This window comes from Calonectris borealis, chromosome 6 (genome assembly GCF_964195595.1).
Source record: "Calonectris borealis chromosome 6, bCalBor7.hap1.2, whole genome shotgun sequence".
Taxonomy (NCBI): domain Eukaryota; kingdom Metazoa; phylum Chordata; class Aves; order Procellariiformes; family Procellariidae; genus Calonectris; species Calonectris borealis.
Window position 1 is genome coordinate 2,128,831 of NC_134317.1, and position 26,818 is coordinate 2,155,648.

A 26,818-nucleotide genomic window follows, 5' to 3' on the forward strand; every position below is an offset into this window, starting at 1 on the left:
ATGAAAAGCTGTCCAAATAAGATCTTTTGTGCTTTCGACCAGAGGAGAGTAGGACCCTTGTTCTAGTTTGGTTGCCTCCTTATGCTGAGGTTCACTTCTATTCATTCTGCTTTTTTATGTCCTTGCCTTCCTAAGAAAAATAAGAACAGACTGAAGGCTATTTCATGATGCCCTTATGAGTTGTTTCATTTTAGATCCTTCTTCTGATCATTTTTAGAGCTTCATTGAGCTGTCACCTTAAATCGAAGCAATTGTACACCCACACTTTGTACTTGGTGTTTCACGGTTCTAATTGCTGACTCAGAGCACATACCTTCATTTTTCTTCAGAGTCTCACAAAACAAAGGGCAGTATCTGGAATGGAGACATTTTTGAAGATGATCTGTGCTATGCTTTCCTTTTCCGAGTCCCCATTTCTTGTTCATGCAGTTACCTGTCCATGTCAGGAATTGTCCTGGCTCTGCAGTAGGTGAGGTGCTCCAATCCGTCACCCTTTGTATTTTACTTCTGGTGCTGTATTATGCCTAAACTTTTAGCTGGCAGATGTGATGACAGGTGGGTTTTTTCCTATGCTTTATTACTGATGCTTCTAAATATTTTCATGTTAATTATGAGTCAGGTGAAGATCAGTCCTGAAAATTAGAACAGCAGCTTCTATTACGTATTCTTTACATGAAGTTTACTTTTTTCTGTATTAAACACAGGGTTTTTTTTTTACTTTTACAATCTCTCCTTCCTCCACAAAGATGTTTTCACTTCTAAATCTAGGATATGTGTTAAAACATATGGCAGAAACATGGAAGATCTAGAGTACTGGCAATCAATTATACTTCCTTTCCTACAAATACATATAAAATAACATCTTGATGTTTTTGCCTCATACACTTCACTTCAAACAAGCAAAGCTGAGGTTTATTATTATTTGGTACACTTGTACAGAATTGTTTCCTAGGACCATTGATAAATCCTAGACATGGCTAGTGTCTGAAACTAGGTTCTTCATTCCCGTTAGGTGTGGGAAGACTTCTTAAGAATGATTCACTATGCTGTTGTGGAGACTCGTAATATTTAAGTCAGCAGCTCCCAACTTGATGTACATTTGCTCTTCCTTCCCATTGTCCCACCAGCAGAGATAGAGGGTGGCTTTTTGCTCTGATATGGAGAGAGATTTCCCTTTTCAGCAAGTCCAGCTGCTGCTTGGTAACTTGGGTCTTCGCAGATGTAGGACTCCACAGAGCTTTTCTTCCCTTTGGAAGGGAGGGGTGGAGGACTGGAGGACAAAGGTGGAAAGAGCAGTTATTTAAGTGAGTAGTCTCACTTTATCAAATTAGACTAAAATAATTATTTAAATGAGATCAGTTATTTAAATTAGATCTGGTTATTTATTTTACTTTGTTCCTTGCTGGAAACAAAATAAAACCTGGCTGAGATTCTGAAGATTATTTTTTTATTCTAGAAGGTCATCTTGATTCAGTAATGAAATGCTACAGTAAGGCAGCTAACCAGGAACAACTTATTACTAATTCTTTTAAGTATATAATTATAGACCTTTATTTTTCCTTTGTAACCTGAACTTATTCTGTTGTTAATACATTTGCAGGCTACCACAAATGCTGCTAAGAATGGCTCATCATTAAGTAAAAACAAAGAAGATGAAGATATAGCTAAAGGTAAATTGCTAGTCACAGCCTTGGCTTAGGCTTGTGCTCTAGAAGTTTTGTTAAAATGCACAGAAATAGGAAGTTGTACTCTCTTCTGCTGCATAGAATTGAAAGCAAGGGCACAGCAGGTTGGAAATTAGTATACTGTATTGTTCAAGGTATTTTCCTCATGGATGAGGATTTGGGTTAAGATATATTCTTCCCCATCACATAGCCATTAGCATTGTTTGGTTACTGCTTTCTCTCCAGAGAGTTGGTCTTTTCCCTTCTGCACCCACATGTTTTATTTTAGCCTTCATCTTGATGCTTTAAAAAAAAAATCAGAACATTTAAATGTTTTATTCTTTCTCCTCTTTCTTGGGTATAGTTACTGTTGTTCAGATGTCATAGTGAAGTATTTATCAGTATTTCTGATCATGCTAATGGTGGTCCTGACATTAGTAGTGTGTGCGCTGCTTCAAATAGTGGCCTGTACCATGAAAAGCAGAGGGTTTTTTAAATGTTTCATAGCTTGCGCGTGATTGCATCTTGTCTTTTAGTCCTGTTGCGGGGCAGAGTAAAGCTGTTGAAATGTGAAATACGGCTAGTAGTTTGGAGCAAAGATTTTAAACTTGAAATATTAGAGAAGCAGATACAGACCATGTTTATAATATAGCAATAAATATTTTTTTTTTTAATTAGGAAAGCAAACTGCCTTTGTATACAGGGATAAAATATACAAACTTTTTTTTTCCCTTCCCCTAATTGTAGCTATCGAATTATCTTTGCAAGAGCAGAAACAGCAACAAATGGAAACGAAATCCTTGTACCCATCTGCAGAAATTCAGCAAAACAATCAGAACTCGAGGAAGGTGCGAGCTCTGTATGACTTTGAAGCCGTCGAGGACAATGAGCTCACCTTTAAAAGTGGAGAAATTATTTTTGTTTTAGATGACAGGTATAATATGTACTCATATGAAGGTGCCTTTATTCCAGAACTGTTGTTTTCTTAGGATAGCAATTTTTTCCTCTGATGCTTTTTTCCCCACAGAAATGTATATTGTCACTCTGGCCTTCCTCAAATCCCTTTATCTTCCACTATTCTTTCCATAGCCCAAGTTTTTGACCTCAAGTCATTTTTGGTTTAGGGAGAACCTCACTGTATTACGTTGGGTATTTCATGCCGTGGTGTAGGTCCAATTTTTTTGTAGTTTTTAAGATAAATGTTAGTTGGTTTAACATATGTCATAAGAATATACATACGCATTACAGTGCTAAATTCCAGCTACTTCCAGAAATTGTTAAATCTCTGGCTATCGAGCATCACATTAGCTAAGAATAAAACTGAAGAAAAAATACTTAACAATAATTATTGTTGTCACTGTTGCCCCAATGATAGTAAGAAGCAGAACTTCTTCCCTGCTAATGCTTCTAATTTAATAGACTGTGACAGATCAATTGTATTTCTAATGTTAGTCCCCACTTGTTTACTTCTTGTAAGCTCTTAGATGAAGCTATAATGGGCTACCATCTAATCAATCTAAAGAATTGAAGAGCTGTGTTAAATTTTGAGTGATTGCCACTGAATGATTTTTACTTCCCCTGATCTCTCCTCTTCTCCTCCCCACCTGTCTGCCCCAGCTCCTGTCTTTGGCTTTGCTGCTAATCTCCACAAATGTTCTCCTTTGCCTTTGTTACCAGATACACGGGGAAATGGTGTATTAGATATCACAGGTTTTCTGTCAAAAGCCCAGAATATGTCACTGACACTAGTGTTGCTGTTCAGAGTTTTGTAATACATCTTTATTTCCTCAGTGACACCAATTGGTGGAAAGGTGAAAATCATAGAGGAGTAGGACTGTTTCCATCTAATTTTGTGACTTCTGACTTAAATGTGGAACCTGAGGCAGGTAAGTTAGCTACTAAAAGCTGACAGATTATTTTAGAAAGGTGGGCTTATGGTGGAACTACTAATTAGCCTGTCAGCAAAATAATTTCCTGAAATCAGCTCAAGGAAAGAATTGAGAGAGAAATCCTGCCCTTGTTTCAAACAAGCAAGCAAGCAGATACCACTGCTGTAGCTCACTTCAACGGCTTTTATCTTCTGATCCTCTTCTAAGTTGTTACCTTTTTCCTGTTACAGAAATTCAGTTCAATTTACCATAGTTCTTTGTCAGTAACATATTACATATGAATCCAGTAACTCACAGATTAAAACATCAGAGTCTCTTTTCAGACATCAGACCTAGTCTAGAATAACATTCATACCCATGTCAGTGGTTTGTAAGAATCACATTGTTAGCTTTATTCATGCTTATGCTACCAAAATAAATCTTAACACTTACGACTTGGCTGAAAGTAACTGTGTGTCTGTACGTGCGTTGGAGGTATTTTTAGGTGCTAACATGACTCAAGAGTCTTTCCCTTGCTGGGCCTAGGTTCATGATCAGACTAACAGCCCAAAGGAAGCAGCTTGTCAGAACGGCAAACCCATTTCCCCTTCTCCAGCAGCTAGGTGCATCACTGCTTAAAGTACTTATTCAAATTTCTCTCTCATTTAAAGATCTGATGGCAGGCAAGGAGAAAATGTGTATTTTAAGTTTAGCATAGTAACACAGCTGCAGAAAAGAAACTAATGTTTGTTCTTTCAGCGACTGTGGATAAAAATTCTGTTCCTGAGGATACTACAGAAGAAATTAAGAAAGCAGAACCTGAGCCAGTTTATATAGATGAGGTATGCGGTCACTTTCAATATAAAAAGTTGCTGAGACTTTACGTTGGTTGAAACATTCTTTTGCTACTGAATGTTAGTGGATAATTCTTTTTATATAAAGAAATTTTTTTATTTGAAAATTAAACCAGTCTCTGCTGGGCTTCAGAAATAACTGTTCTTAATCTTCTTTTCACCTTTCAGGATAAGATGGATAAAACACTGCAGGTACTTCAGAGTATAGATCCTACCGATTTAAAGCTTGATTCTCCAGATCTTCTAGACTCGGAAGGTACTTTGAGCACTAAGTTAGCTAGTTTTTGTATTTCTCTCACAATTACTTTTTGTGGATTGAGCTGGTAATTCTTTTGCATTTATTTTAAGCTTGGAGAAACCATGGTCTGTACTAATAGTGTGCTGTAGAATAGCTTATTTCACAGTGGGAGTGTGGGGCTATATGTATAGCTGAATTTTCTAATAGTTGCCAAGCCAACTCCATGTTTAGCAGAGTAATTTGCATAACTTCCAGCTAGTGTACAATGCCTGATCTTTGCAAGATCTCTCTCCGCTTGAAATAAGCGATTAATTTTGTGTCAAAATTTCTCCAAAATACTGCTGGCTAGGAGGGGAGAGGAGGTTCAGTTCACTTAAGAGCCAGTTAGTTCAAGGTGTGTAGTAACAATTGAGCATACATTAAAAAAGGAGTGTTCCCAGAATGGAAAAAGGGAAGGTAAAGGAAGCTCTACAGTACAGCAGATCTAGATAGGTTCATAGGCAGTCTAGATTGGATATTTCAGTAGGAGATGAAAGTCCTAGATCTTGCACAGTGCAAGCAGAAATGCAAAATTTTCCATGTTTTTCATCAGTAGTCTTTCGTTTGAGAGGGTAGAGGGGAAAGAGGAGAGAGGATGACAAAGCGGAATAACCAAAGTATTTTTCCTGTCTATTTGGGCTGGAGGAATGGGACACACATGATAACTAGGTGCACTCTCCAATTTCATATGCTATTTTAGTGTACTTGGATAAAGTAATTTTTGGCTGCATTTAAACTTTTAATTGTGCAAGACATTAATTACCTTGACACTTTTGTCTTCACAGATATTTGTCAACAGATGGGTCCAATGATAGACGAAAAACTAGAAGAGATAGATAGGTGAGCCATAACATGGCTTCTGTGTTATTTACTATGATTTATTTTAAATTGTGCAGCTGTATTAATTTTTTTTGGTACTTTCTCGTTCATCTCCCAAGCTAGAAAATCTTGCAAGAAAGAAATTTTGACAATTCTACCTTTATTTTTTAACACTTAGGTACCGAAGTCCCAGTGTGTGTACTAAGATTTGATGACTGCTTTCCAAAACTTACTGCATAAGTTACTGGGTGCATTTCGTATTAGCACTTTTTGACTGTAGTCTTTTGCAATCTGCGTAGGGCTTGGTATTTTCAGTCTGCTGCTGACTGTCCTCCGTGACAGGAAAATCTATTCAGTGATATCTTCACCTCTTCCCCCTCAGGCCCCTAGGGATATTTGAGGGTGGAAAGAAAAGGTAACTAACATCTGTGGAGTTGCTTGCCTTATTGCAGCTAGGGAAGAATAGTTGTTCACCACGTGGACTCTCCTTCCAGTCCCATTGATATAAGAAACAGAATGGCAATTTTACAATATAGATGTGTAAGAAATTGACCATCTACCTTTTAAGGTTTTTTTCCTTGCATATTCAAAATTGTTTAATGAACCACTCTTATACCCTCTAAAACTAGATGTTAGAGAAACTTAGTGTTTGCATCTATTTGTTTTGAAACAGAAAACATTCGGAATTATCTGAATTGAATGTGAAAGTTCTAGAAGCTCTGGAGCTCTATAACAAACTGATGAATGAAACACCAATGTATTCAGCCTACTCAAAACTCCACCATCCTGCACAATACCCACCTACATCTTCTGGTGTTTCAGTGCAGGTCAGTACTGCTGTCTGGAAATAGACACTTTCCTAATATAGATTTCTATTTAAAAAGATGACAGCAAAAATGAAGTGTACGCTTTCTTGCTAGCCTACGAACAATCTGACATTGCCTGGTGACTTTTTATAGCCTTTAGAATAAAATACCATTTACGCACTAGGACAGAGTACTTCAATTTGCAGTTACCTGCTTGTACAATAAGGTATAATTGTTAATTTTGCTCTACTTAACAGAAAGATACGGTATTGAAAATACTAAAAGATTCATTCCATGATTAATTTTTTACAGTTAGAACTGTGTGTTTCAGCAGCTTGGTGGATATTCTTGCTGTGAGTCATGTCCTCAGTCTTAAAGTAAAATGTTACCTTCTTATCTAATAGTGGGGATATGAGTGAACTTTAATATTAGTGCATTAATCGTAAGTGCAGTGTACTTTTTCTAAATATAGAAACACTAGTCTGGTTTTAGCTCTCTTTTTTTCCCTTAAGAAATGGACATGTTACATTAGGGAGTGTAGTTGCTCAAAACTGTTTTACAGTATCTCTAATGTGCCATGTTGATGTTTTAAGAAAACAAAAATGGAGAAAAAGAGATTTTCAAGATCCTTTTTGGAGAAAGTGTAGAATGAGTATTTTTACTTTAAGTGAATTTTACTTTAATGTTAATTGTTCAGTGGGAAAAGAATAGTTGCCATAGCAACTGCTAGATCTGAAAATGTGTCAGTTAAAAGTAATTCCATGTCCTCAACTGCTGGTAGTGATGGAAAATTCATTATATTTGGAGGTTAAAAAGTAATTTAAGCCAAAAGGCAACTGGTGTTTACTGTTTCTTCCAAGATGCATGCTTCCAGCAGTGAAAAGTACAAGATAATGCTAACCATGCTGAGCTTAGCGCAAAACCAATGAGCAGCATAGACTTCTGTAGACTAAGCATGTTATACCACCTGTTCTATCTGAATTTTGAGCAAAGACTTGCATTATCTTAAACCAGAAGTAAAAGAAACTAAAGTTTTTGCTTTCCTTTTGTGTCACAGTCTTAGAATGTTCTTATGTTTTAATTTCCAAAATGTATTAAATAACAAGTCTCATACGGTGCCCATCTTCTTACTCAACTCTGTGCATCAAAATATGTAACGATTGAACATTTTAAAGACAAGGCAAATGAGAGAGAAAGAAATAAGGTTTCTGGGAGGGGCAGAGGTCTCGTACGTGATACAAAAGGTTCTGCTTTCAGATATTAAGCACTGACTTTGTTAGCAGTGCATTTCTGAAAAAGGTACCTTCTGATGAAATAAAGGATGCCTATTTAAAACATGTTACAAGAAGTTACATGTTTTGGGTTTAGAACCTTGTTGGAAAAATTAATTGATGTTCATTCAGCCTTTGAACCCTAACATACTTGTACATTGTAGTGGTACTCTGTGCCACATTTGCTACTACTTAATTGAAAATAAAAGGTATACAATGTTTGGGTTTTTTTTTTATTTACAGTCATATCCTGTACAGCCACCTAGTGGAAACTACATGATCCAGGGTGTTCACCAAGTCACCATTTCCCCAGCTTATAGCTTAGGACCTGATCAGATGGGGCAGTTGAGGTCTCTGCCTCAAAGTATAAATTCTTCTGGAGCAACTCAGCCAGCTCAAGCTGCGTATTTAAGGTATTACTTCAGCAAACTGTTAAATCACCTTCTTCCTGATGGTAATTTTACTACCTTGTCTAGAGGCTGTGTGTTCTTGGGATGTTTACATTGACACATAATACTATTTTTGATCATTTTGAAAATATACGAATGGCTTTCAGACTAAGCAATACTCTTATTTGCAAATCTGCTTGTCAGATAAATAGACATGAACTTGTCAGAATTAGATTTGTTTTGTTTTGTCACAGCCCAGGACCGGATTCTGTGTTAAACCAGACGTACGTGAACCAGAACGCTGGCCTTCCGTCAGCCGCCAGCACAGCTGCTTACACCCAGCAGCAGATGGGAATGTCAGTGGATATGTCAGCTTACCAGAACAACACATCCAGCTTGCCTCAAGGGCCAGGTTATCCCGTGGCAGTTCCTGCTCATTCCGTTCTACAGCAACAAACGAATTACCATCAACAGCCTCTCCTTTAAAAACAAACGAGCTCATGTTTCTGAATTAATGAATAAAGGTTATCTGACCTAATGATTTTTATGAATACCTGTCACAGATATCAAAATACATTTTCCTTTTAAATAAACCAACTTACTGCATTAGGGTGATGCAGAGTGAAAATATGCATTAGATCTGATTGTTAAGCATTTGCATAAAGATAGCCTGAACTAGATTAGCTGATGGTTTAAAATAATTTCAGATTACCTTGAGCCCTTATTTCAGTGGTTTCAAGAAACGCCACTTGTGAATCTTAAGTTAAAAGATTGTCCAAAAATAGTTTTCTTTTAAATGTGTTTATGAAAACTTGAGGATGCTTAATTGTTGTTAGGCGTTGCTCTCGTTAATGCGTTGCTTCCTCTGGTATCTTACTATAATCTTTCTAGCCAAGTGGCTTTAGAGAATCTCTGCGGATTTGGAGACCACCTTCTCTCTGCGCTGCTGTAGCGAGCTTTACAATATGATGTGCACTGCGTAATTGGAACAACTGCACGAGTTCAGCAGATGAGAGCTGGAAGAGAAAATGATTTGATATTGTGACAGTGAGGACCATGTACGTACAGAAATATGAGAAATGAGATTTTTACAGTGCTGCCTCTTAGATTTTGGGAAACTACAGAGAACTTCTGATGTGTTTCTCCTGAAGAAAACAGGTGGGGTTTTGCCAGAACTCACTTGTGTCTTTTGGCAGCTGTGGTACTGCAAGCACAAGTCTCCTCTGCAAGAGCAGGCAAGGGATGCTCCCAGCTGACTGTGTGGGCACTCTGTGGATACAAGGTGCTGAGCCAGAAACTTGTACAGATCTCTTTTCTTTTCCTTTTTGGATGTATTTAGAAGTGAAGGAGTATTGTAGTTCCTTGTGGTAAAGGAGGGGCTCAAGAATGTTTGAAGCTTAAGACTGTGAGAATCTGCCTTGTTCCCTTTCCAGTGGGGAGCCAAGTGGAACAGGAGTCGTCTTTATGGGACCAGGGGGTTCTTGCCTCTCTTGGATTTCCTTTCTCTGCCACCGTTTCCATGTCTAAATAAACGCCGAGTACAGTCAGAGAAACTCTTAAACCATTTGAAAAAGGCGTATTTAACGCACTCTCTGTATAGGCAGAATACACGTGCTTTGTGAGTGGGATTGTGCTCCTCATTTAATACAAGGAGCGGTTGCATATTGAAAATGACAGACGTGTCTTTAGAAAAGGAATTGCCTTGGAACTGTGGCAGCGTAGCATTTGGTGGCTAAGAAAAGAAATCTAAGAATTTTTTCCCTGATGCACTTTTTTAATGGGTGGGGTTTGTACAAGAGGAGCAGATGAGCTGAATTATCTTTCAGGAATGTGGGATTTCTTCCTTTTATTATTTCAACCTCTGAAAAAAAATCACTTCATTCTCCTCCTATTTACCTACTCTCTTTAGCATAGTCAGATTTATACCTATTTTAACAATTTTATGATGAGTAATAATCTTTAGATTGGAAAAATAATGGAAGCAAATCACTGATAAAAACATCTTGATTAAATGCATGAAACTCCCAAAAGTCTAAATAAGTATGTTTGGTGTATAAATTTTCTACCAAATGAGAACTACCAGATTGTAGACTGTTGTTGAGTAATAAAAACCACCCTTCACTCAGCACCACCTCCATTTCTTTTACATTTTATTTAATTATTTAGTATCATGACCTTATTCATTTGCAGCCTCATGCTTATGCAATAAGGTATTCAGTACCTGCTCTTTAAATAATTTTTTTATTTAAATTTGTGCAATCAGAAGGAAGCTTTTGTCTTTCCTTTTGACATGACTTTAATTTGTCTTTATCCTTGCCTTTGAAGTAGTTTAGTATAAATAACACATGTTGCAATACTGAAGTATTTTGATGACTTGTTCCTTGCGTTCTTTAAGAAGAATAATTAATTTCAATGCTGCTGTTCAAAATTCTTACTGTTTGGAGATTTTTTGGTAAGAGTTTACTTTGTTCCAAGTTGGTATGTAGTCTAACTAAACCTTGCTATCATTTATACAGATTCTCCATGTTTGTTAGTAAATTGAGAGTAAGGTAGGTATTTTTATTGGATTCAAAACTTTGGTCCAGCAGAAATACTGAGTATCTTAAATTGAGATGCTAGACAGATGTGATTTGATTGTGTTCAGTTAATTATTAAATATAAATAATGTATATACTCATTTGTCTGAGATTTTCTACACAGCTACGTATATGCATACTGTTAAAGCCTGAAATTTTATAAAAGCAGGATTTGTCATTCTGTCATCTCTTGTATTCCTAATTCTGCGATATGCAACTTGTAGATAGTGTAAAATAATTTAATTATTATTAAAATAGTGTATTTAGAGGGTTTTGGTGTTAATAGGATCTGTCTTTTCTCTTCATACTTCTATACATTATCATATTTATTTTTAAGGCCTGATTGTAACTGAACATGCTGCCAAAGGATTTACCTAACTTCAGATTTCTACATTAGGTTTCTACCTGCTGTTTTATATCAGGAATCAACGGTAGATAACTTCTGCTTTTTCATATAAACTCTTAATGGTTAACATAGAAATTTGTGCAACTTTATAATGAGAATTTTATCATAATATATTTGTTTCATGGGTGTTGAAAATACCAATACTAGATAAATTTTCTTCTAGTATGAGTTGGCAACCTGTTATGTCTAAGTTACAGTCAGCTGAAAGCAACAAATCGAATTTGTCTGTAATATCACCATGCAGAGATGTGTTTTGAGAAATTGTGGTCTTTCATCCAGCCTTGATGTGACAAATGCATTGTCTATTTAGTTTGGCACAGAAATTATGATGTTAAAAAATCAGATTGTTTCCGTAACAAGTAAACCTTAAAAATAATGTTCTGTGTTCATTTTGCTTTAGGTTGTGTTCGTAGATGTTCATGGACTTGTGGAACAGTGTCATTCTTTTGAAGGCTGTCCCTTAGAAAGGAGAGCTGAGCGGGACACGGCTGCAGCTGCAGTCTCTTACAGGAATTATTTTCGGATAGGAAGTTTTTTTTTTTCTTATTTTTATCTATGCATCTTTTCTAAGGAAATAATAGGCACTACTCTTGCTTACATTGAACACTGTGATGTGTCTGTTGGATGAATGAATAACTTTTTAGAATTTATGGCTCTTACTAGTTAAATTTTACGTGAAGCTGACTCAAACTGTTTTGAATTGGTGAAAGTTAAAAATGAAGGAGAGGAAATACAGCTGGGGCAGGTTCTGAGCACCTCTGAGCTTTCACAGTTCTGCTCCCTTCACTGGCACTGTGACATCTTCGGTGGCCCAGCGAGTCATCTGGCCACCAATGGGTGGCACGCCTGAACTTTGAATTCAGACCAAGGTTCTACTTCTGTTTTGTCTGGGAGTTAAGGTGAATATGGACATGTTAATAGATATAACACAGTTCTTACAGAAAATTATCTTAAAAGAGTTTGCAGTATTAAGAAGAGGGGATCTGTTTTATTGGAATATCCGTTTGGCCTCCTGTCTGCAGTATGCGTGCATTGCCTTGTGTGAATAAAACAAAGTTTGTTTAACAAACACGGGTGAAGTCTTCTGTTTACTGCGTAGTTAAGTGCTTGCCAGAAAGATAAGGCAGAAGCTACACGAGTCGCCGTTTGCAGCATGTAGCGTGGACGTCGGTGCTGCAGCCCTCCCTGCTCCCCTCTGCCCTCCCGCTGCGCGCTCAGCCTTGCCCCCCCGTGGGAGCCCGGCCTGGGCTAGCACCCGCAGGCTGGGCCACCAGCCCAGCTACCTCCAGCTCGTGTTCCCCCGCGCTGTCGGCAAAGCCAGTGCTCTGGAGGAGACTCATTTCGTAGCTGTGCTGCATTTCACCTCTGTTGACGAGCTCTTCTAATTGGGAACCAGCGCTCTGTTGCCCTAAGTGTCTGTAAACTGGGCTCAGTAGGTTAGCAAGAGGATACTGCTACGTATTGGGTGTAGCAGTTGGGGAATTGAAGAGAGTAATTCATATAAAATGATAATATACTTCGCCACAAATTATAAGGTGTTTATACAAAAAGCAAATAACTGTTCTTTAAATTTGATCGTATCACACATCTTAAGCAAGAGCCACGATTGCTTATGGCTTATTATAGGTTTTCATGGAGGCTAAACAAATTATCCAGAGATTTCCAGCTCATCCAGAATAAGAATAAATCCTTGTGCTTTAAAGATACCTTCTACTAATGCTGTGAATGGACACCAAAGAAATGCGTGCAAGGAGCCTAACATACCTGAGAACAACTCCATTAATTGTTATTTAGACATAAATCACTGCATTTCATCATTTATTTACAGTCCTTTCGAGTTACGGACCCCAGCGGGTTGATTTCAGGTCACTTCAGGCTGCAAATCTAAATCTTACACAAAGCCCTTATAAAGCCAAAGCATGTACTGAATTACTGGCAAATGCTCATTTGTTTTTCATTTCGAATCTCGACCTAAACTTTACTACGTCTTGCTAAAGTGAGACAATGATGTGTTAGTTTTCTGGACAGTATCTTAACTTGGGAAGTCAGCCACATGCTCAGTCACACTAAGATTAATGTTTAAAGCAAAGTATCCTTCCTAGTACCAATTTAATGATTAAACTGAATTTAAAAATAATCTAATTTAGACTACAGCATTCATGACCCACATTCATATTTGAGAAAGAAACCAGGCTGCCTAATTTCACCCAAGGAATTAAAAAAACCCCTGCAGTTTGTGTCTATAGCGAGAGAGAAAGAAATGTTTGCTCTGTTGTGCTTTGGACCTTCGCCAGAGGTGCCTGTTCAGAGCCTTCTCCTGTAAAAGTGAGGTCGGTTCAAAGGTGCACCCAATTCTCCCCTTTGTGTCCGGGGGAGGTGTGACGTGCTTGTAGCTAAAGCACAGGAGCGGGAAGCAGGAAATCCAGGTCCTGCTTCCAATTCTTCCCCAGATTTCCTCTTTAACTTCAAATAAATCCTGATTTATATCTTTTTTCCTCTCTGCTGTGGAAATTGTAGCACTCTTCATGACTGGTCATTGATGCAAATTAATGCTGATCGATACTGGGAAGCGTTGGGTGGCCCTGTGGTTTACGTGGTCGTGGCAGTTGTGGCTCAGTTTCAGCTTGAGGAGGTTAAACCGGGCTCGGAGGCCGGCACTCCCCCGCAGCATCCGCGTCGCACCTCCAGTCTGCCAGGGTCCTGCGTGGGATGCACCGGGAGCATCCTCGTGGGATGCAGAGAGCCGGGATGGGGGACGAGGGTCGCTAGTGCAGAAAAGGGATTGCTGCAGCGCGAGCGGTGGCCATCCCCGCTAGTTTGTGGTTGTTCCTGCTCACCTAAGACACAGCTGTGGCTCCTGAAAACCACACAGCGGGTACACCCCTCACGGACAACCGCCACCGAAGTTTCTCCCACGATGGGGAGAGCGGGGACCGGCTGTGACACCGGCTACATCCACGAGCTGCATTAAATCGGGCGGTTTCACTGAAATCCACCCCCCGCCCTTCGGCTTCCAGGCGGGCGCGTTCCCGCTGCCCCCGGGGCGGCGGCTGCCCCCGGGCCGCTCCCCGCCACGGCCTCCCCCCGCGGGGAGCGGGGACACGCGTGTCCCGGCCCCGCCCCGCCCCGGGGCCCGCCCGGCGCCTCCCCGGCCCCCCCCGCGCCCGCCCCCCGCCCGCCCTCGCCCTTCCCAGCGCGCACTCGCTCGGCGGCAGCAGCCCGGCGACCAGGTGCCGGGGCTGAGGGAGCCGCCGATCCTGGCCGCCATGGCCGCGGTGGGTGCCGCCCGGGGGGCCGCGGGGGCGGGCGGGGCGGGCGGGCGCGGCTCCGGTGGCGGCGGCGACGCGACCTTGATGTCTTGGCCTCCCCCGGGGCAGGTGACGAGGGGCACGGCGACGCGCCGCAGCCGGCTGAAGCGCTCGGACGGCAGCACCACCTCCACCAGCTTCATCCTGCGGCAGGTGAGGGGCGGCGGGGCCGGGGCGGGCGGCGGGGCCGGCCTCCTTCCCGCCGATCCAGCCGGGTTTTATTTTGGTAATAAACCACCGCGTTGAGGGGGTTTTGGTAACGCTGCCGCTGCCGGGCGAGGCGCTGGCCCCAGCTCCGGGGACCGCAGAAGTTGTGGTTGCTGCCCGTCCCCTCTGCTCCCCGACCCGGGGGAGTTTGGGCGCGGGTCAGAGCTGGGCTTACAACTATGAACCCAGGGAGCTCGGGGATGAGGAGAGGGGCCTAAAAGCCCGACCGAAGTCACGGTTCATTCCGATAGGCGCCTGTATCGCGTTTGCCTTCGGTTCCTGAGCCGGGGTTTATAGGTCGGGCTGATTTTCTAGTTATTCCCTGTAACAGTGAGGGGAAGAAACACACTTTTCTTAAAGAATGGAAGCTGAGATTTTAGTGATCTTCTGACTCGAGGATTTCTGGAAAAAAATGATTGTAAAGGTGTCAAGAGCATTGGCATCTCAGTTTGGGGCTCGTCAGTGCTAATTATACAGCAGCCCTGCTTCCCCTGGCACTACAGGAGTGGTGTTAGCGATCTAGATGAAGCCTCCTGCTAATAGTCGCCCTTTCCTTTTCTATTTCCAGTCTTAGGCTCTTGCCTGCCAGCTCTCCCTCGGTAAAATAAAGACCAACATCCCGAGTCTCGCTGACGCATCACTTTTCTCTCCTCAAAGGTGCTTCTTAGAGTAAATATTACTGATTTGCTTTAAAAGTAAAGGAGGGAGAACCTTTCTTGGAGCAGGAACCTGTATCCCGCACACCCCCAGATTCCTCAGTGACTTTAGTAGAAATTTAAGGAAGCGCAAGGGAAGTGGAACGGGGCCCGTGACAAATTCGGAGACGCTTGTCATGCGTGGAAGCGTATTTTGTGCAGGACGTGGAAGTTGTGAGGTCGGTCTGTCAGAAAAGGAGATTTAAACGACCCAGGGAAGTTTTATTTTGCTTTGCGGTGTCTCCTCGTCGCGGCTTCAGCCCGGAGCAGAACCGCAGCGGTGTCGGGCTGGCAGTCCCCGTTTGCAGGGGCAGAATGAGATGCGAGAGTCGCAGTAAGAATTTGACATTTAATGTCGTCTCAGCCTGCAAGAAGGATAGATAAATACGAAGGTAGTTTTAACCTGTGTCAGTCTGGCGTGGCGGTTGAGGAGATGTTGCAGGCGGCTGTGGGCCCTTCCTGGAGGCGTCCTGGGGAATCTTTCAGGTTGTCAAAAGCGTCGTTTCAAGAGGTGGATTCCGTGCTGTGCTCACACGGAAACTGAGGGCTTGTGACTTAGGCAGACGGAGGGTGATCGGTGTCATCCAGAGCACTCGGTGCCTGAGGGAGCGAGGATGCGGCGTGGGATTTTGAAAACCTTGCACGTGGAAGCGCTGGCACCAGCACCCGGGGAAAGCTGCTGCTCATGCGGAAGAGCCTGGCTCCTCAAACTGAGGCGCTGGGTGTCACGGCCGAACTGCGCGGACGGCATCACACACCTCATTCGTCTGCGAAACGCGCTTTCCTGCGCTTTGCACTTTTTTATGTCTCCTATCTCGGGACACGGTGTGCTCTGCAAGCGCTGCGTAACGTCTGTTTGTCTGTTGTCTTTTTTGGGAGGATGGGGAGACTCTTGCTTCTGACCCCCGCACGAGGGCTTTACGTTAACACTCTTTACATTAGGTAATGCGTTTGAGTGGCGCTGCCAAATAATAATAGGAAAGTCGGGTGGTGGGGTGTTTTTCTTTCGGTCACGGTTGCAGACCTGCGAGCCCCACCGTGCGGCAGCCGAAGGGTCCTGGCACCGGGGCTCCTTCTGCACCAGCATCTGTCTGCGCCGCCCTGGCGGGGGACGATGCTGTGTCGGGTGAAGCTACCACATCAATATCATTGCAGTTCCATGTAAAATACAGTAAAATGAATTGATCCCTACCGGAACCCGCTTATCCCAAATGAGAAGGGAGCAGACAAATTGCTGTCACTTTCTGAGGCGACTGCCTTGAGACCTTTTAAACAGGCAAGTGCGGGAGCTCTCGCCGTGAGATTGGTGAGAAGATTTCGTTTGAATTGTGTGAGCTGAGCAACCACAAGAACTGGGGATTGCCTCCCTCCCCCTTGCTGGGGGGGAACGCGGTGGGGCTGAGCTGGAGACGTGCCGGGGTGAGGGTCTCGCCACTCCTTCCCGTGGACTCCGTGTGATGTTCCTCACCGTGTGGTGATTCAGCTCCTCGGGACAATGTTTCCTGTGCACAACGGTGTTTCTGCTGCTCCTTTAGTACTTAAATGAGGCAGTTTTCTCAACCTTTGTGGTTAGTGGTTTTTTCTTTGGAACGGGGGATTTTGGCTCCGCAGACGCAGAGCAGTCCCAGCTGCCCCGTGCTGCTGTCCTCTCCTCCCGCTGTGAAGTTTTCCCTAATAGCAATCAGGCTTTAGAAGCATAAGTGCAAAAAAAAAGTCCTAATAGCAGGGATTAACTTCAAGTAACGTTGTGGTGGTTGTAGGTATAATTTAAAAAAAAAAGAAATTCTGTCAGTAAGATTTGCAATAAATGTTCCAAAAGAGTTTAAATCTTTTGTAGATCTCGTATGCATTAAGAATTGTGCACCAACTTCTTGTCCAACTCCAAAATACCGATGGCAATTTTATCATTGGTTTCCTTTTGTGTTGGGATAGGCGCAGATCCCCAGATTTCAACTCTTTACTTGACTTTTCATTATGTTGCATTTAATTTTTGGTTTCAATCCACTGGTCAATCTAATTTAGTAAGGGAATAACGTTTGGACGAGCTTTTGAATTTGCATTCTTGTCAACACCCCATGGTGATAAGCAAAGACGGTCCATCGCGCTGAGCCCCGTGCCTGTGTCAGCAAGGGCAGAGCTACCGATTCCAGCATCACCAGCGTAGGAAGCTGGCAGTGCCCGTAATTGCCTCTTGCTGTGGGGAACGCTGCACTGGAAGACGTGGATGGAGTGATGGACAAGCGGGAGCAGGTAGGTATGTGCTGAAAATCATTGGGCTGCTCTAAAAAATAAGACCTGCTCCAGTGAGTAAGGTCACTTGTGTCCTGGAGTGACCTGGGGTGCAGGAGGTTCCCAGGTTGTTGGATGGGCACCTCTTTTCCAGTGGCACGGCCAAGGCTGCGAGTAAACCCGGCGCTGAAGCTGTTAAGTGCGGTATTTGAGCGAGGAATGGGTGTACAGAATTGTTCCTCTTACGTGGCAGGTGCCGCTCAATTATATTTAAGAACCCCCTTAAGGGACAGAAGTCAATTATAAGACAATAAGTAGGTCAGCTGAAAACATATGCTTATGATTTTGCAAAATGCTGTAATAATAATTCATTGTTGTTTTTCTGGAAGATTTTACATTTCCACCACTCACTTTGACAGGGCGTGACTTGTGAGTATATGCAATTTATTTTTTTTTTCTTTGACTTCTGGTAGCATCAGTTATACTGCTTGTGATTTTTAATGGAATTTATTTCACTGAGAAAAGTTAAATAACCTGTGAAGAACAAGCAGTGAAGCAGTCACCCAGAGGTCATGTTAGAGCATCACTTCTTGTCAAAAGAAAGCGCCGTGGTGGCCGCTTTTTACTGGGGGTGGTCCCAGGTGGGTTAGCAGCTGTAGGTATGTGTGCCAGAAGTCGTTAGAACCTTTTATGCGTGAGATAATACAATTTGGGGAGGAAAAAACCACACAGTAAATGGCTCCATCTGTGTAACAGGACTGGGGATCCCCAGGGGAAGGTCGGCATCTGAGGGAGGGACTTCTGCCCTTGGAGGGGGGTTGACAAAGGTCTGAGCAGGGGTCCTGTGGTGCTGGAGGTGGAGGTCCTGCCTCCCGTCCCCCTCCACCACGCTCCTCAGCTCGGCCGGGCGTCTCCCCGCGGCGCTGCCCGTTTGCCTGCTCTGACCGGGGGTGCGTCGAATGGTTGGACATTTTGCTTTTTGTTGACCAAACTGCAGCCCTTAGTGCAGGAGCGATTGAACGTCTCCTCATTCTAGGTCTCCCTTCAGCGTGCCCTTCCTCGTTTAAAGAAGACTTTGTGCGATTAACTTTCAGGAGGTGGTCTGTGTTGAAGGGGTGTCCAGCAGCTCTGCTTCTGCAGGTGCGACCAGAATTGCAGTCGGGGAGTGGACTGAGGGTTTGGTCCCTAACGGGGCTGTTACCTGCTCGCGTACCGGATTGCCTCGCTGTGTAACGTCACCGTAACTCACATGCTTGGAGTGAAACCAGAGGGATCTGCTCCTTGATATCAGCAGAATCTTCTTGAAATATTCATGGTAATCGGTGGAAATCCTTTCCAGCTCATGCCAGAGACTTCAAGTAAAGCCGTCGAGTGTACCTGTTCAGTCCAAGCACATTTAGCTTTACATAAAATTATATTTAGATGTGCAGTTTATTTCTGGAAGTTTTTTGCTGCTTACATTTAGAGATAGTTGAAGTTAAAGTCAGTTTTCTTTCCAGACGTAGTTACACCTAGTGTTGCACCTCTGGCAGTGCTTCTGCTTCCCCCTCTTAAATATCATTTTTCCTATGTAATACTGAGAGGAGAAGAAAAATGGGATTTTCTGCTATTAGACCAGCTCTGAAGCTGTCACAACTTTTAGAAAAGTTAATGACATTCTGACCAGAAAAAAGTAAAAATCTTTCAAGAGTTTCGTTGCCTTGTTTTCAGATGAGGTTTTTTGTGTGTGTGCGGAGATGGGATTGTGGTGTCCTTCCTGCAGGACACTCTAGCTGGACGTTGGCATCTCCATTCAGGTATCTTCTTGTTTACTCAAGAAAAAATAGTTGTAGATGGGATTTGGGAAGCTTTAAGGGTGTCTGAGTTTTGTTTGTCATTTATAAAGTCTGAAAACCTTTCCCTTGGCACACGGGGCGTTCGGCCGCCCAGTTCCCACCTCAGGTGTGCCTTTGTGGATGCGAAGCAGACGAGGTCGCTCATCGGCTCTGGCAGATGTTAGCTTAATTACGTACACCGATGTTTTCAAGAGCAATGCATGGCCTGCAGTAGAGGATTGGGTTTTGCAGCTGATGTTTTTTGCTGACTGTCCTGTAAAGTAATGATCTGAATTCGGGGGAATCAACATTTGGTCTTTGCTCATCAGCGATGCATGTAAGCAGCTTCAGTGGCCATTTCTTAACAAACTTTTTAAGGTGCGTTTGATTGCTTCCTTCAGTTCTGCATTTTTTTGTCTTAAAATCACTTTCCTCAGAATGAACTGAGACCTCAGTTGATGCTCTTTAGATTTTGGTCCTCTGTGATGCAGGTTTTCTGGTACGCAGGAGGTGGATGATGCTGAGTGGTGGTGTCCATTCCAACCTAGCTATGCAATGAACCAGGAATTTCTCAAAATCAAATGCTGATTAGATTGATAAAATATATATCTGCAAAGGAGCAGCTTAGAATTTCAGTAATTTACCAGGATGAGCTCAATTCTACGATGAGTCATTAATTTCTAAAATATAACTTACTGTCATAGAATATGATGATTCCTTAGACACAGGACTGGATCGTTATTTTTCTCCATACAGCGTTTAGAAACTGTTAAAGCATTTGACAGGTGAATAAAAGACTCAGCCCTTTCTCCAAAGAACATGAGCCTTGTCTGCAAGGCAGAGTGACATTGTTTTAACTCGCCTTTCTTCTTAAATCGATGTAGTTAACTAATACAACAGTTGCACCTTTCAAGTTAAACTGTGCTTAAGACCAGTGTACTTTGATTTAAGCTAAATACATAGATTTACGATAAGGCAAAGTAAGGCATGCTTGAACTGAAATAAATGTCTGTGGAGCATCTTGCTCCAGTACCCAACAGCCATTTGACTTTGAGGCTGGTTTGCAGGTTTCTCTTGTGTGCAGCACCATGGAGTAAGTTTACAAAAGGTCCCATGAGCGTCGGGAGAAATCGGTATTTTCCACCGATGTCATCGTGGCCTGAATTACAGTTCCAAATCACAGAGGTGATTTCTGAAGACAGCCTGCTTCTGGAGGACAGAGATGAGGCCATCCCTTGCGTCCGCGTAGGCTGTGTGCTACGTAGGGGCCCGTGGATAGTCCCGAGTGGTGCAGCCTGGCACGGGGACAATCTGAGCCACCACAGCTGGATTTGCCTGCGATGGGTTAGAGAGCATCCATGGAGTTGTCTCCTGCCAGCTGGAGAGAGACCATCGGACCGACGGGCACAGCCGGGTTTGGGAGACGTGGTCTGTTACGACCCTTGGTGAGGCTCGTAATGACAACTGCAATGAGGAGAAATACTGAGACGATGAAGGCTGTCAAATAGAACCACGCTTTGCTACTGCTGCGCCTCTTTCAGTGGTGGAGGGTGCTATATCTGAGCAGCTTCTAACCATCGGGCTCACCGGTGCTGATGACTTCCAGATGACGTCTCTCCCCTCCGTAACTTCCTACGGGATGCTGCCTATGTGGATTAAGTCAGTCATGGGATACGCAGCTTTTCCAGAGTTGTCTTCTGATACGGCTTGAGGGGCTGATGGACTTGGAGTGTGTCCCCCGTCCTTGGCTTCCCTGTTGGTAACAGCTGGTGGCACGTGGCTGTCCCAGGCACGTGTGCACATCTGCCTTCCCGAAAGCTGCCGTGTCCTATCTAACGGTGTCGCTTTGATCCCAGGCGCCCCAAAATCCTGCTTGGGTTGGGTTTCTCCTTGCACGGTGGGGAGGACGAGGTGGGTGGGGGACAAGCTTCACAAGGTTGAAATAGCAGTAAAAGGAAACTTAAATGGATTTTTTTATTATAAAACAAAGAGTAGGAAAGTTGGCTTCTCTCCTTAATTCTGCCATCACTTCATCTGACCGTGAAGAAGCCAGCAGACTTCTGCGAGTTTCGTTTCTTCGTCTGGAAAGCGAGTGTAGCTGTGTATCTCTGTGTCACCGGGAAGCTTAATTGAATGTTTCTTAATGTACTAATTGAATCTCAAATTATGTTCCCACTTAGTGTTCCGTTAGCAAAGGAAAAAGATTTTTTTTGTGTGTGTGTCTGTTTGCAAGCAAATAATGATCATGATTGCGTTCTTTAAGAAAAAAAAAAAATCCCCCATTTGTTTTTTTGTTTTTGTTTGGAGCCATCTACCAACCTTTTAGGCAGGTGCACTGGAGTATATTCAGAAGAAGCTGTTGTCCTCGCCGCTCGGTGAGCGTGGCCAGTGCAGCACGTGAAAGCGGAACATGATTCATCTCCTCAGCGTGGCAGTGCTCGGAGCGCTGCAGTCTCTGCTAGCGGGTCCTGGTGCACAATAACAGCTAATAAGATTGTCAGGAATCTGGTAGGTGACAGCTAACTAAATTAACAGGATCCCTTACGTGTGTTCGGTGGAGTCACTGGTGCGGATTCATAAAAGTCTGAGCCTCTGAAATTCTCACTTTAAAAATTTTCTGTCTTCTTCTTCAGCAGATGTGCTGACCGGCTTATTGTCTCCATGGTAACAAGGTTTTGTTTTTAAAATAGCCTAAAGTCACAAAAGAGAAGTCATATATTAATAGCATAAGCAGCGTAGGTATGAATAAAAAATAGGATTTGGCTATTCCTCATCCAAAATTTCTTGTATTTGGGAGTTGTCTGTCTCTTTGTACATACTGTGGGTGTTTGTTTAAATGTATTTTTCTAGTGTGACCTATAAAATTAAGTCTCTTTATTCATGCAATGTTATTACAATGAAATATTTACATCATTACAGTAACATTTAGAATACTAGCATAATATTTAATAGGTAACCATTAAAAAAAAAATCTTTACAAACATGCACAGCATACAACAGTATAAATGCAAGGTGCTCCTACTGTCCCCCTTTCTGTAATGGGGAGACCGGAGCCAGAAGTGCTATGTGACTTGATAAACCCGGGGTCAAACCCGGGGTTCGGGCGCCCCAGGCAGCTCCGTTCCCACCTCCCATCGTCCGCCACCTTCTAACAGTCTCACCGATATTTCCCCCCCCCCGACCCCCAATATTTTTGCTGCACGGTAACAGAATGTGCAAAACTCCAGTTGTGTGATTATAGCGTAATGCCACACGCTAGAGCCATTTTAGCAGATTTCGGGAGCTGGAGCCGTGCACAGGCTCTGCCTGCGTTCGCTGTCACGCAGTTTCTATGGACACCAATGGTTTGTGTCAAATGCAATCTCGGTGCGATTGTCTGTGCTGAATATGGAGGAAGCAGAGATGATTACATGGGACTCCAAACCTGTATTTGCTAAAATATGTTCTGTTGCTTTGAAAAGAATATGGTAGAGACAGAAATAGCTTTTTCCTAAAATCCTTAGGACTTGGGTGACCTGCAGAGTTGGAAAAATAGCTTCTTAACTCCTTTCCGTTGGTTTCAGGGTTATATGGGAAAGCCTGACGTGTATAATCTTCAAAATTCTGCTTTAAACAGTAATAAAGCAGAGCTCTAGCAAAATAAAATTGAGATGGGAACTTCTTCACCCACTTGCAACGTTAAAAAGATCTCGCGTTAAAGACAGTTTTTGGCTAACAGTCAAATGGATTAAAAACAATCAGAAGGCGATGTTGATAATCGATGTCAGATAATTTGACAATTGAGAAAAGATATCAAAAACATGTTCAGAGAGTCTGTGTAACAACGTGTCTCTCCTGTCTGTTGTATTAATTTTTGGCTGCTTATAATGAGGTCTCCAGCTGTCCCTGGTGCTTTGGGGCAGGTGGGATGGGTAATAGATAGGACTCGCGTGCCTTCCCCTACCCCTCTAATCAAAACTGGAAGCTTTCTTAAAACCTGGCGAGGAAGGACGGAGATCCCTTCCTGCCCCAATTCTTTGCCCCTGCAAGTCGCCTGTGACGCGTACAAATAAAGTGTGGTTTTGCCGCTAACTGACTTTGTGACCTTTCACAAATCGCGTGGCTTGTAAAAGGGTGCTGTTCCTGTGCGGGAGTTTCCCACGTCGGCATTCCCACGGGTAACTTCTTGTACGTTGGTGGTCCCACCCCCCTCTCCGCTTTCTGACTTTTGCAAAGCGACTTACACGTGTTTTTTGTGAGATCTGGGCCGTAGCGTGTTAAATGCTTTAAGGTACTGGGATAGAAATACATCTTAGTAGCTACACTCCAGTCACATTCCCGCTTAATAATAAACCCTCTTTGCACTCTGCTTCCTTGACGCTTTTTACGATGAGCATCACGGTTTTTGGAAAAACCTTTTTTTGTTCTAAATAGGAGATTTAATGTGCTTAAGTAAGAGTTGCTTTTGAATACTGGATCCTGACGGCTTTGTGTTGCTTGGGTCTGGGTTATGACATCCTTTCTTGCACAGAGTAAGCAATATTCTAGCTGTAATCTTCATTTGGTTTTACTTGTATTCTGTTTCTGCTATCATTTGTATTTTTATGATGGTCATTCTCTGGACCGATGGTTTCAGTGCTTGACTAGCAACTCTTTTCCCAGCTTATATTCTTCCATTTGTAAGTACAGACAGCAGGAACTGTCCCTATGTCTCAATATTTCTTTAGGTTAATACATTTAATGCGTTTTGATAACCCTTGCAAAATTTGATACCCTGATTCAGATAGTGTAGTAAAATACTACAGGTCAGAATTTTGAAAACGCTTGTTTCTTTGAAAGCCAAGATAATCCTTTTATTGGGATAATCCAGTAGCTTCTACCCGGTGATATTCCATTAATTTTGCACATTTCACCTGTAGAAAGATTTCCAGTGGTTATTCTCTGGGGGGAAGAAGAGGCAGCGCGGCGAGGCAGCGAGCTGCACTGGGCAGCTCTGTCATCAAATTCCCGTCGGATCTGGAAGAAATGTGTCCGGCTGAAGCGCTCCTCCTGCGGTGATTATTTTGTGGGGGGAGTTTCAGCTGAAGTTGTAGAGGTCTGCGTTTTCTGGCAAAATAGTGGATTCTCTTTGTGTAACGCTTGCTACAATTAGTTCTTTATTGTTATAAGCGTTTCATGAAGAAAGTGCATCTTTGGGGTTTTCTGCGTGGCCTTAACCTGACATCCTAACGGGTGTTTTAGGGACGTTCCCAGTATTGCTGGCTGTGCTTCATGTGGCCCGTTGGTTTTGTTTCTTGCCCTTTCCCTGAGGAGCTGCTCTCATACCACGCGTTGGGTGGGAATACGTTGGGTCCTGTGAACGAAACTCAAGCTTATACCTGAATTACCACTGGCAGGAGAGACTTGTGGGGGCACTCATCTGTCTGCTGAAAGAGGAGGTGGCATTTCTGGCGTGGTTTTGGGAAGCCAAGCCGTTTTGTGGTGCGCTCTGCAGTAGTGGGACACAGCAGGCAGGAGTCATTTGCCTCAGCTCTGGTGTCAGGTCCCACATTGGACATCCCAGGATCTCCCAGCAGAGAGCTTCCAAGGACAGCATGCTGTGGCAGGTAGGAGGTGGGATCTGGGCACCTGTGGAAGACCGTCACCCTGCTGCAGCCCCATGGGATTTGCTGGGTGATCTGAAACAGCCTTAGACACCTGAGTTTAAGCAGGAGAACCCCATCCACCATGTCACGGAGGAAAACCTAAGTTAAGCTCCTCACTTGTGACTTCAGTAAGCCTTGGTAACTACAGGGTTGCATGTCTCTTTCTGAAGAGAAAGGTAGATTACTTCATGATTTTCCAACCAAATTATAGTTAATAATTTGGATTTTGCTTGCCCAAATTCTTGTGTTGAGATGTATTCTTCACTTCCTGCATTATGGGTTCAGTGGTACCTTGTCCTGTACAAGACCTTCTTGGTGACAACACACACGTCATACATAAATGTTCTACTCCAATTTTTGTGAAGTGTTTTTGGAGCCTTTTGTGACAAAGGTACTATACCTTGAAGTTCGTGAGTGAAAGTTTTGTATTAGGAATTAGTTGAAATAAAATTCTGCTGAAATTGGGCTGAAAGTTCTGCTAATGGCCATTTTTGTGATCATGCTTAGAAATGAAGGACGTGTCTATAAATAATGCAGAAGCAAAGTGCTTATACTTAGAAATGGAGATCCCTTTCCCCTGCCTCTCCCAGTTCATACGACAGACCAGATACTCCTGAGCCCCTCCAGCAGCAGATTCTCCATGGCCAGCCGGCAGCAAAGCACTGGTCATAGACACTGAGCCACAAAAGGGATGCTTTCTTCTTAAATACAGAAGATGTGGAGGACTGAGAGGAAACCTAGTCCAAACTCCGTTCTTACTGTAGGCTGGTTGGCCTGATCTGCTGTGCCTGGAGGGGCATTCGTTCCTTGGGTGATCTCTTCCTAGCAATTGAAACTGATTTTCCCATTAGGAGACATTTCATAAGCTGGTGGGGTTTTTTCTCCCCCCTTTCTTTTATTCATCGCAGAGTGATAAAAATGACCTTCGGCACTAGGCATTTCTTAGGACTTAATGACCCGTTGGGGTTAATATCCCAAGATACATTAAACATCCAGCCAGTCATCAATCTTCAAAGTGCCTGGTAGCAATTATGGCTTAAATATTCTTCTCCTGTTTTGGCTTTGATCATCTTGGGCCATTAGGAGCATCTTCGCCTCCCTCTCCACCCCCCACCCCCTGTTGGGATAATGGGGAGAAAGCACGCATCCCGCGGGGCGATAACACGAGCTGCTCCGACGCGCTGGCTGTGGGTACATGGCCTGGGGGTGTCAGACGGGAGAGCTGGTGGTGGCGGTGCTGGGTGGCAGCAGTAATGAAGTTTATCTTCACGTTTCTGTGGACTGTGATAGGAGGAGAGGGAATCCAGGACTGCCGAATGTAACCTACTTCCTTAGAGAAAAAGGTCAGGTCGGGGAGACAGAGAAATGAAGAATGAGGTGGGGTTAAAAAGGCATCGGGAAGGTGAAAGAAGAGGAGATGGGAGAGCCAGGACCGCAGTTAGAGCACGGGCTGAGTGGTGAGTAGGAAGGACACCTATGAAATAAAGGGAGGATTGGAAGTGGGATTCTGGAGGTACGGGTAAATGGGCTTCGCCACGTGCCAGAACAGACCTTTGCACGGTGCTTTCCTTCCTGCCACATTCACCTTTTTTAACTAATAACCCTCTTCTGCCGTTGTTTCGCCTCCCATCGCTGAGTTGCCGTCCTTCCGTGGCTGTCACTCGCAGCGCTCCTGCGCAGCTCACGGCCCTGCTTCTCTTCTCTGTCCTCTCCCAACTCCGCTGTTGGCATTCCCGTCCTCTTCCGAAAACTCCCTCTGGTCACTGGCCTTGGCTCGTCCGTCTCCTTTCTCACCCCGTGTGCCTCTCGTTCCTCCGCCCTGAATTTCAGCAGCTGCCTTGTTACCCAGTTTTGCACAAGACAAAAAGAGTAGGAAGAGGGGAAATCACAAATTTTTACTTAAGTAACTATTTAAATTTGACTAAGGATAGTACGTGGGATTTTTTTGTTTGCTGTTTTCCTGCGAATGTTGTTGTCTCTTCATCTCACATTCGGTATGTCACATCGTGTA

General features: G+C 43.2%; 2 protein-coding genes across 7 annotated transcripts in view; both read left to right on the forward strand.

The window, feature by feature from the left end:
• STAM2 (signal transducing adaptor molecule 2) overlaps nt 1–11,999 on the forward strand; it is a 28,076-nt gene extending 16,077 nt beyond the window's left edge. For 3 of the 5 annotated variants that reach the window (XM_075152652.1, XM_075152655.1, XM_075152654.1), the window contains 9 exons: nt 1,601–1,670; nt 2,412–2,598; nt 3,456–3,550; nt 4,292–4,374; nt 4,555–4,642; nt 5,449–5,503; nt 6,156–6,309; nt 7,803–7,972; nt 8,203–11,999. In XM_075152652.1, coding sequence (XP_075008753.1) covers nt 1,601–1,670; nt 2,412–2,598; nt 3,456–3,550; nt 4,292–4,374; nt 4,555–4,642; nt 5,449–5,503; nt 6,156–6,309; nt 7,803–7,972; nt 8,203–8,434 — 1,134 coding nt within the window. In that variant the 3' untranslated portion in view covers nt 8,435–11,999. The remainder of the gene's footprint in view (nt 1–1,600; nt 1,671–2,411; nt 2,599–3,455; nt 3,551–4,291; nt 4,375–4,554; nt 4,643–5,448; nt 5,504–6,155; nt 6,310–7,802; nt 7,973–8,202) is intronic. The other 2 variants (XR_012674026.1, XM_075152653.1) reach the window with 2 other exon arrangements.
• A 2,134-nt stretch (nt 12,000–14,133) lies between these two features.
• CACNB4 (calcium voltage-gated channel auxiliary subunit beta 4) overlaps nt 14,134–26,818 on the forward strand; it is a 110,120-nt gene continuing 97,435 nt past the window's right edge. Inside the window, exons 1-2 of one of the 2 annotated variants that reach the window (XM_075152657.1) lie at nt 14,134–14,205; nt 14,308–14,391. In XM_075152657.1, coding sequence (XP_075008758.1) covers nt 14,197–14,205; nt 14,308–14,391 — 93 coding nt within the window. In that variant the 5' untranslated portion in view covers nt 14,134–14,196. The remainder of the gene's footprint in view (nt 14,206–14,307; nt 14,392–26,818) is intronic. The other variant, XM_075152659.1, reaches the window with a different exon arrangement.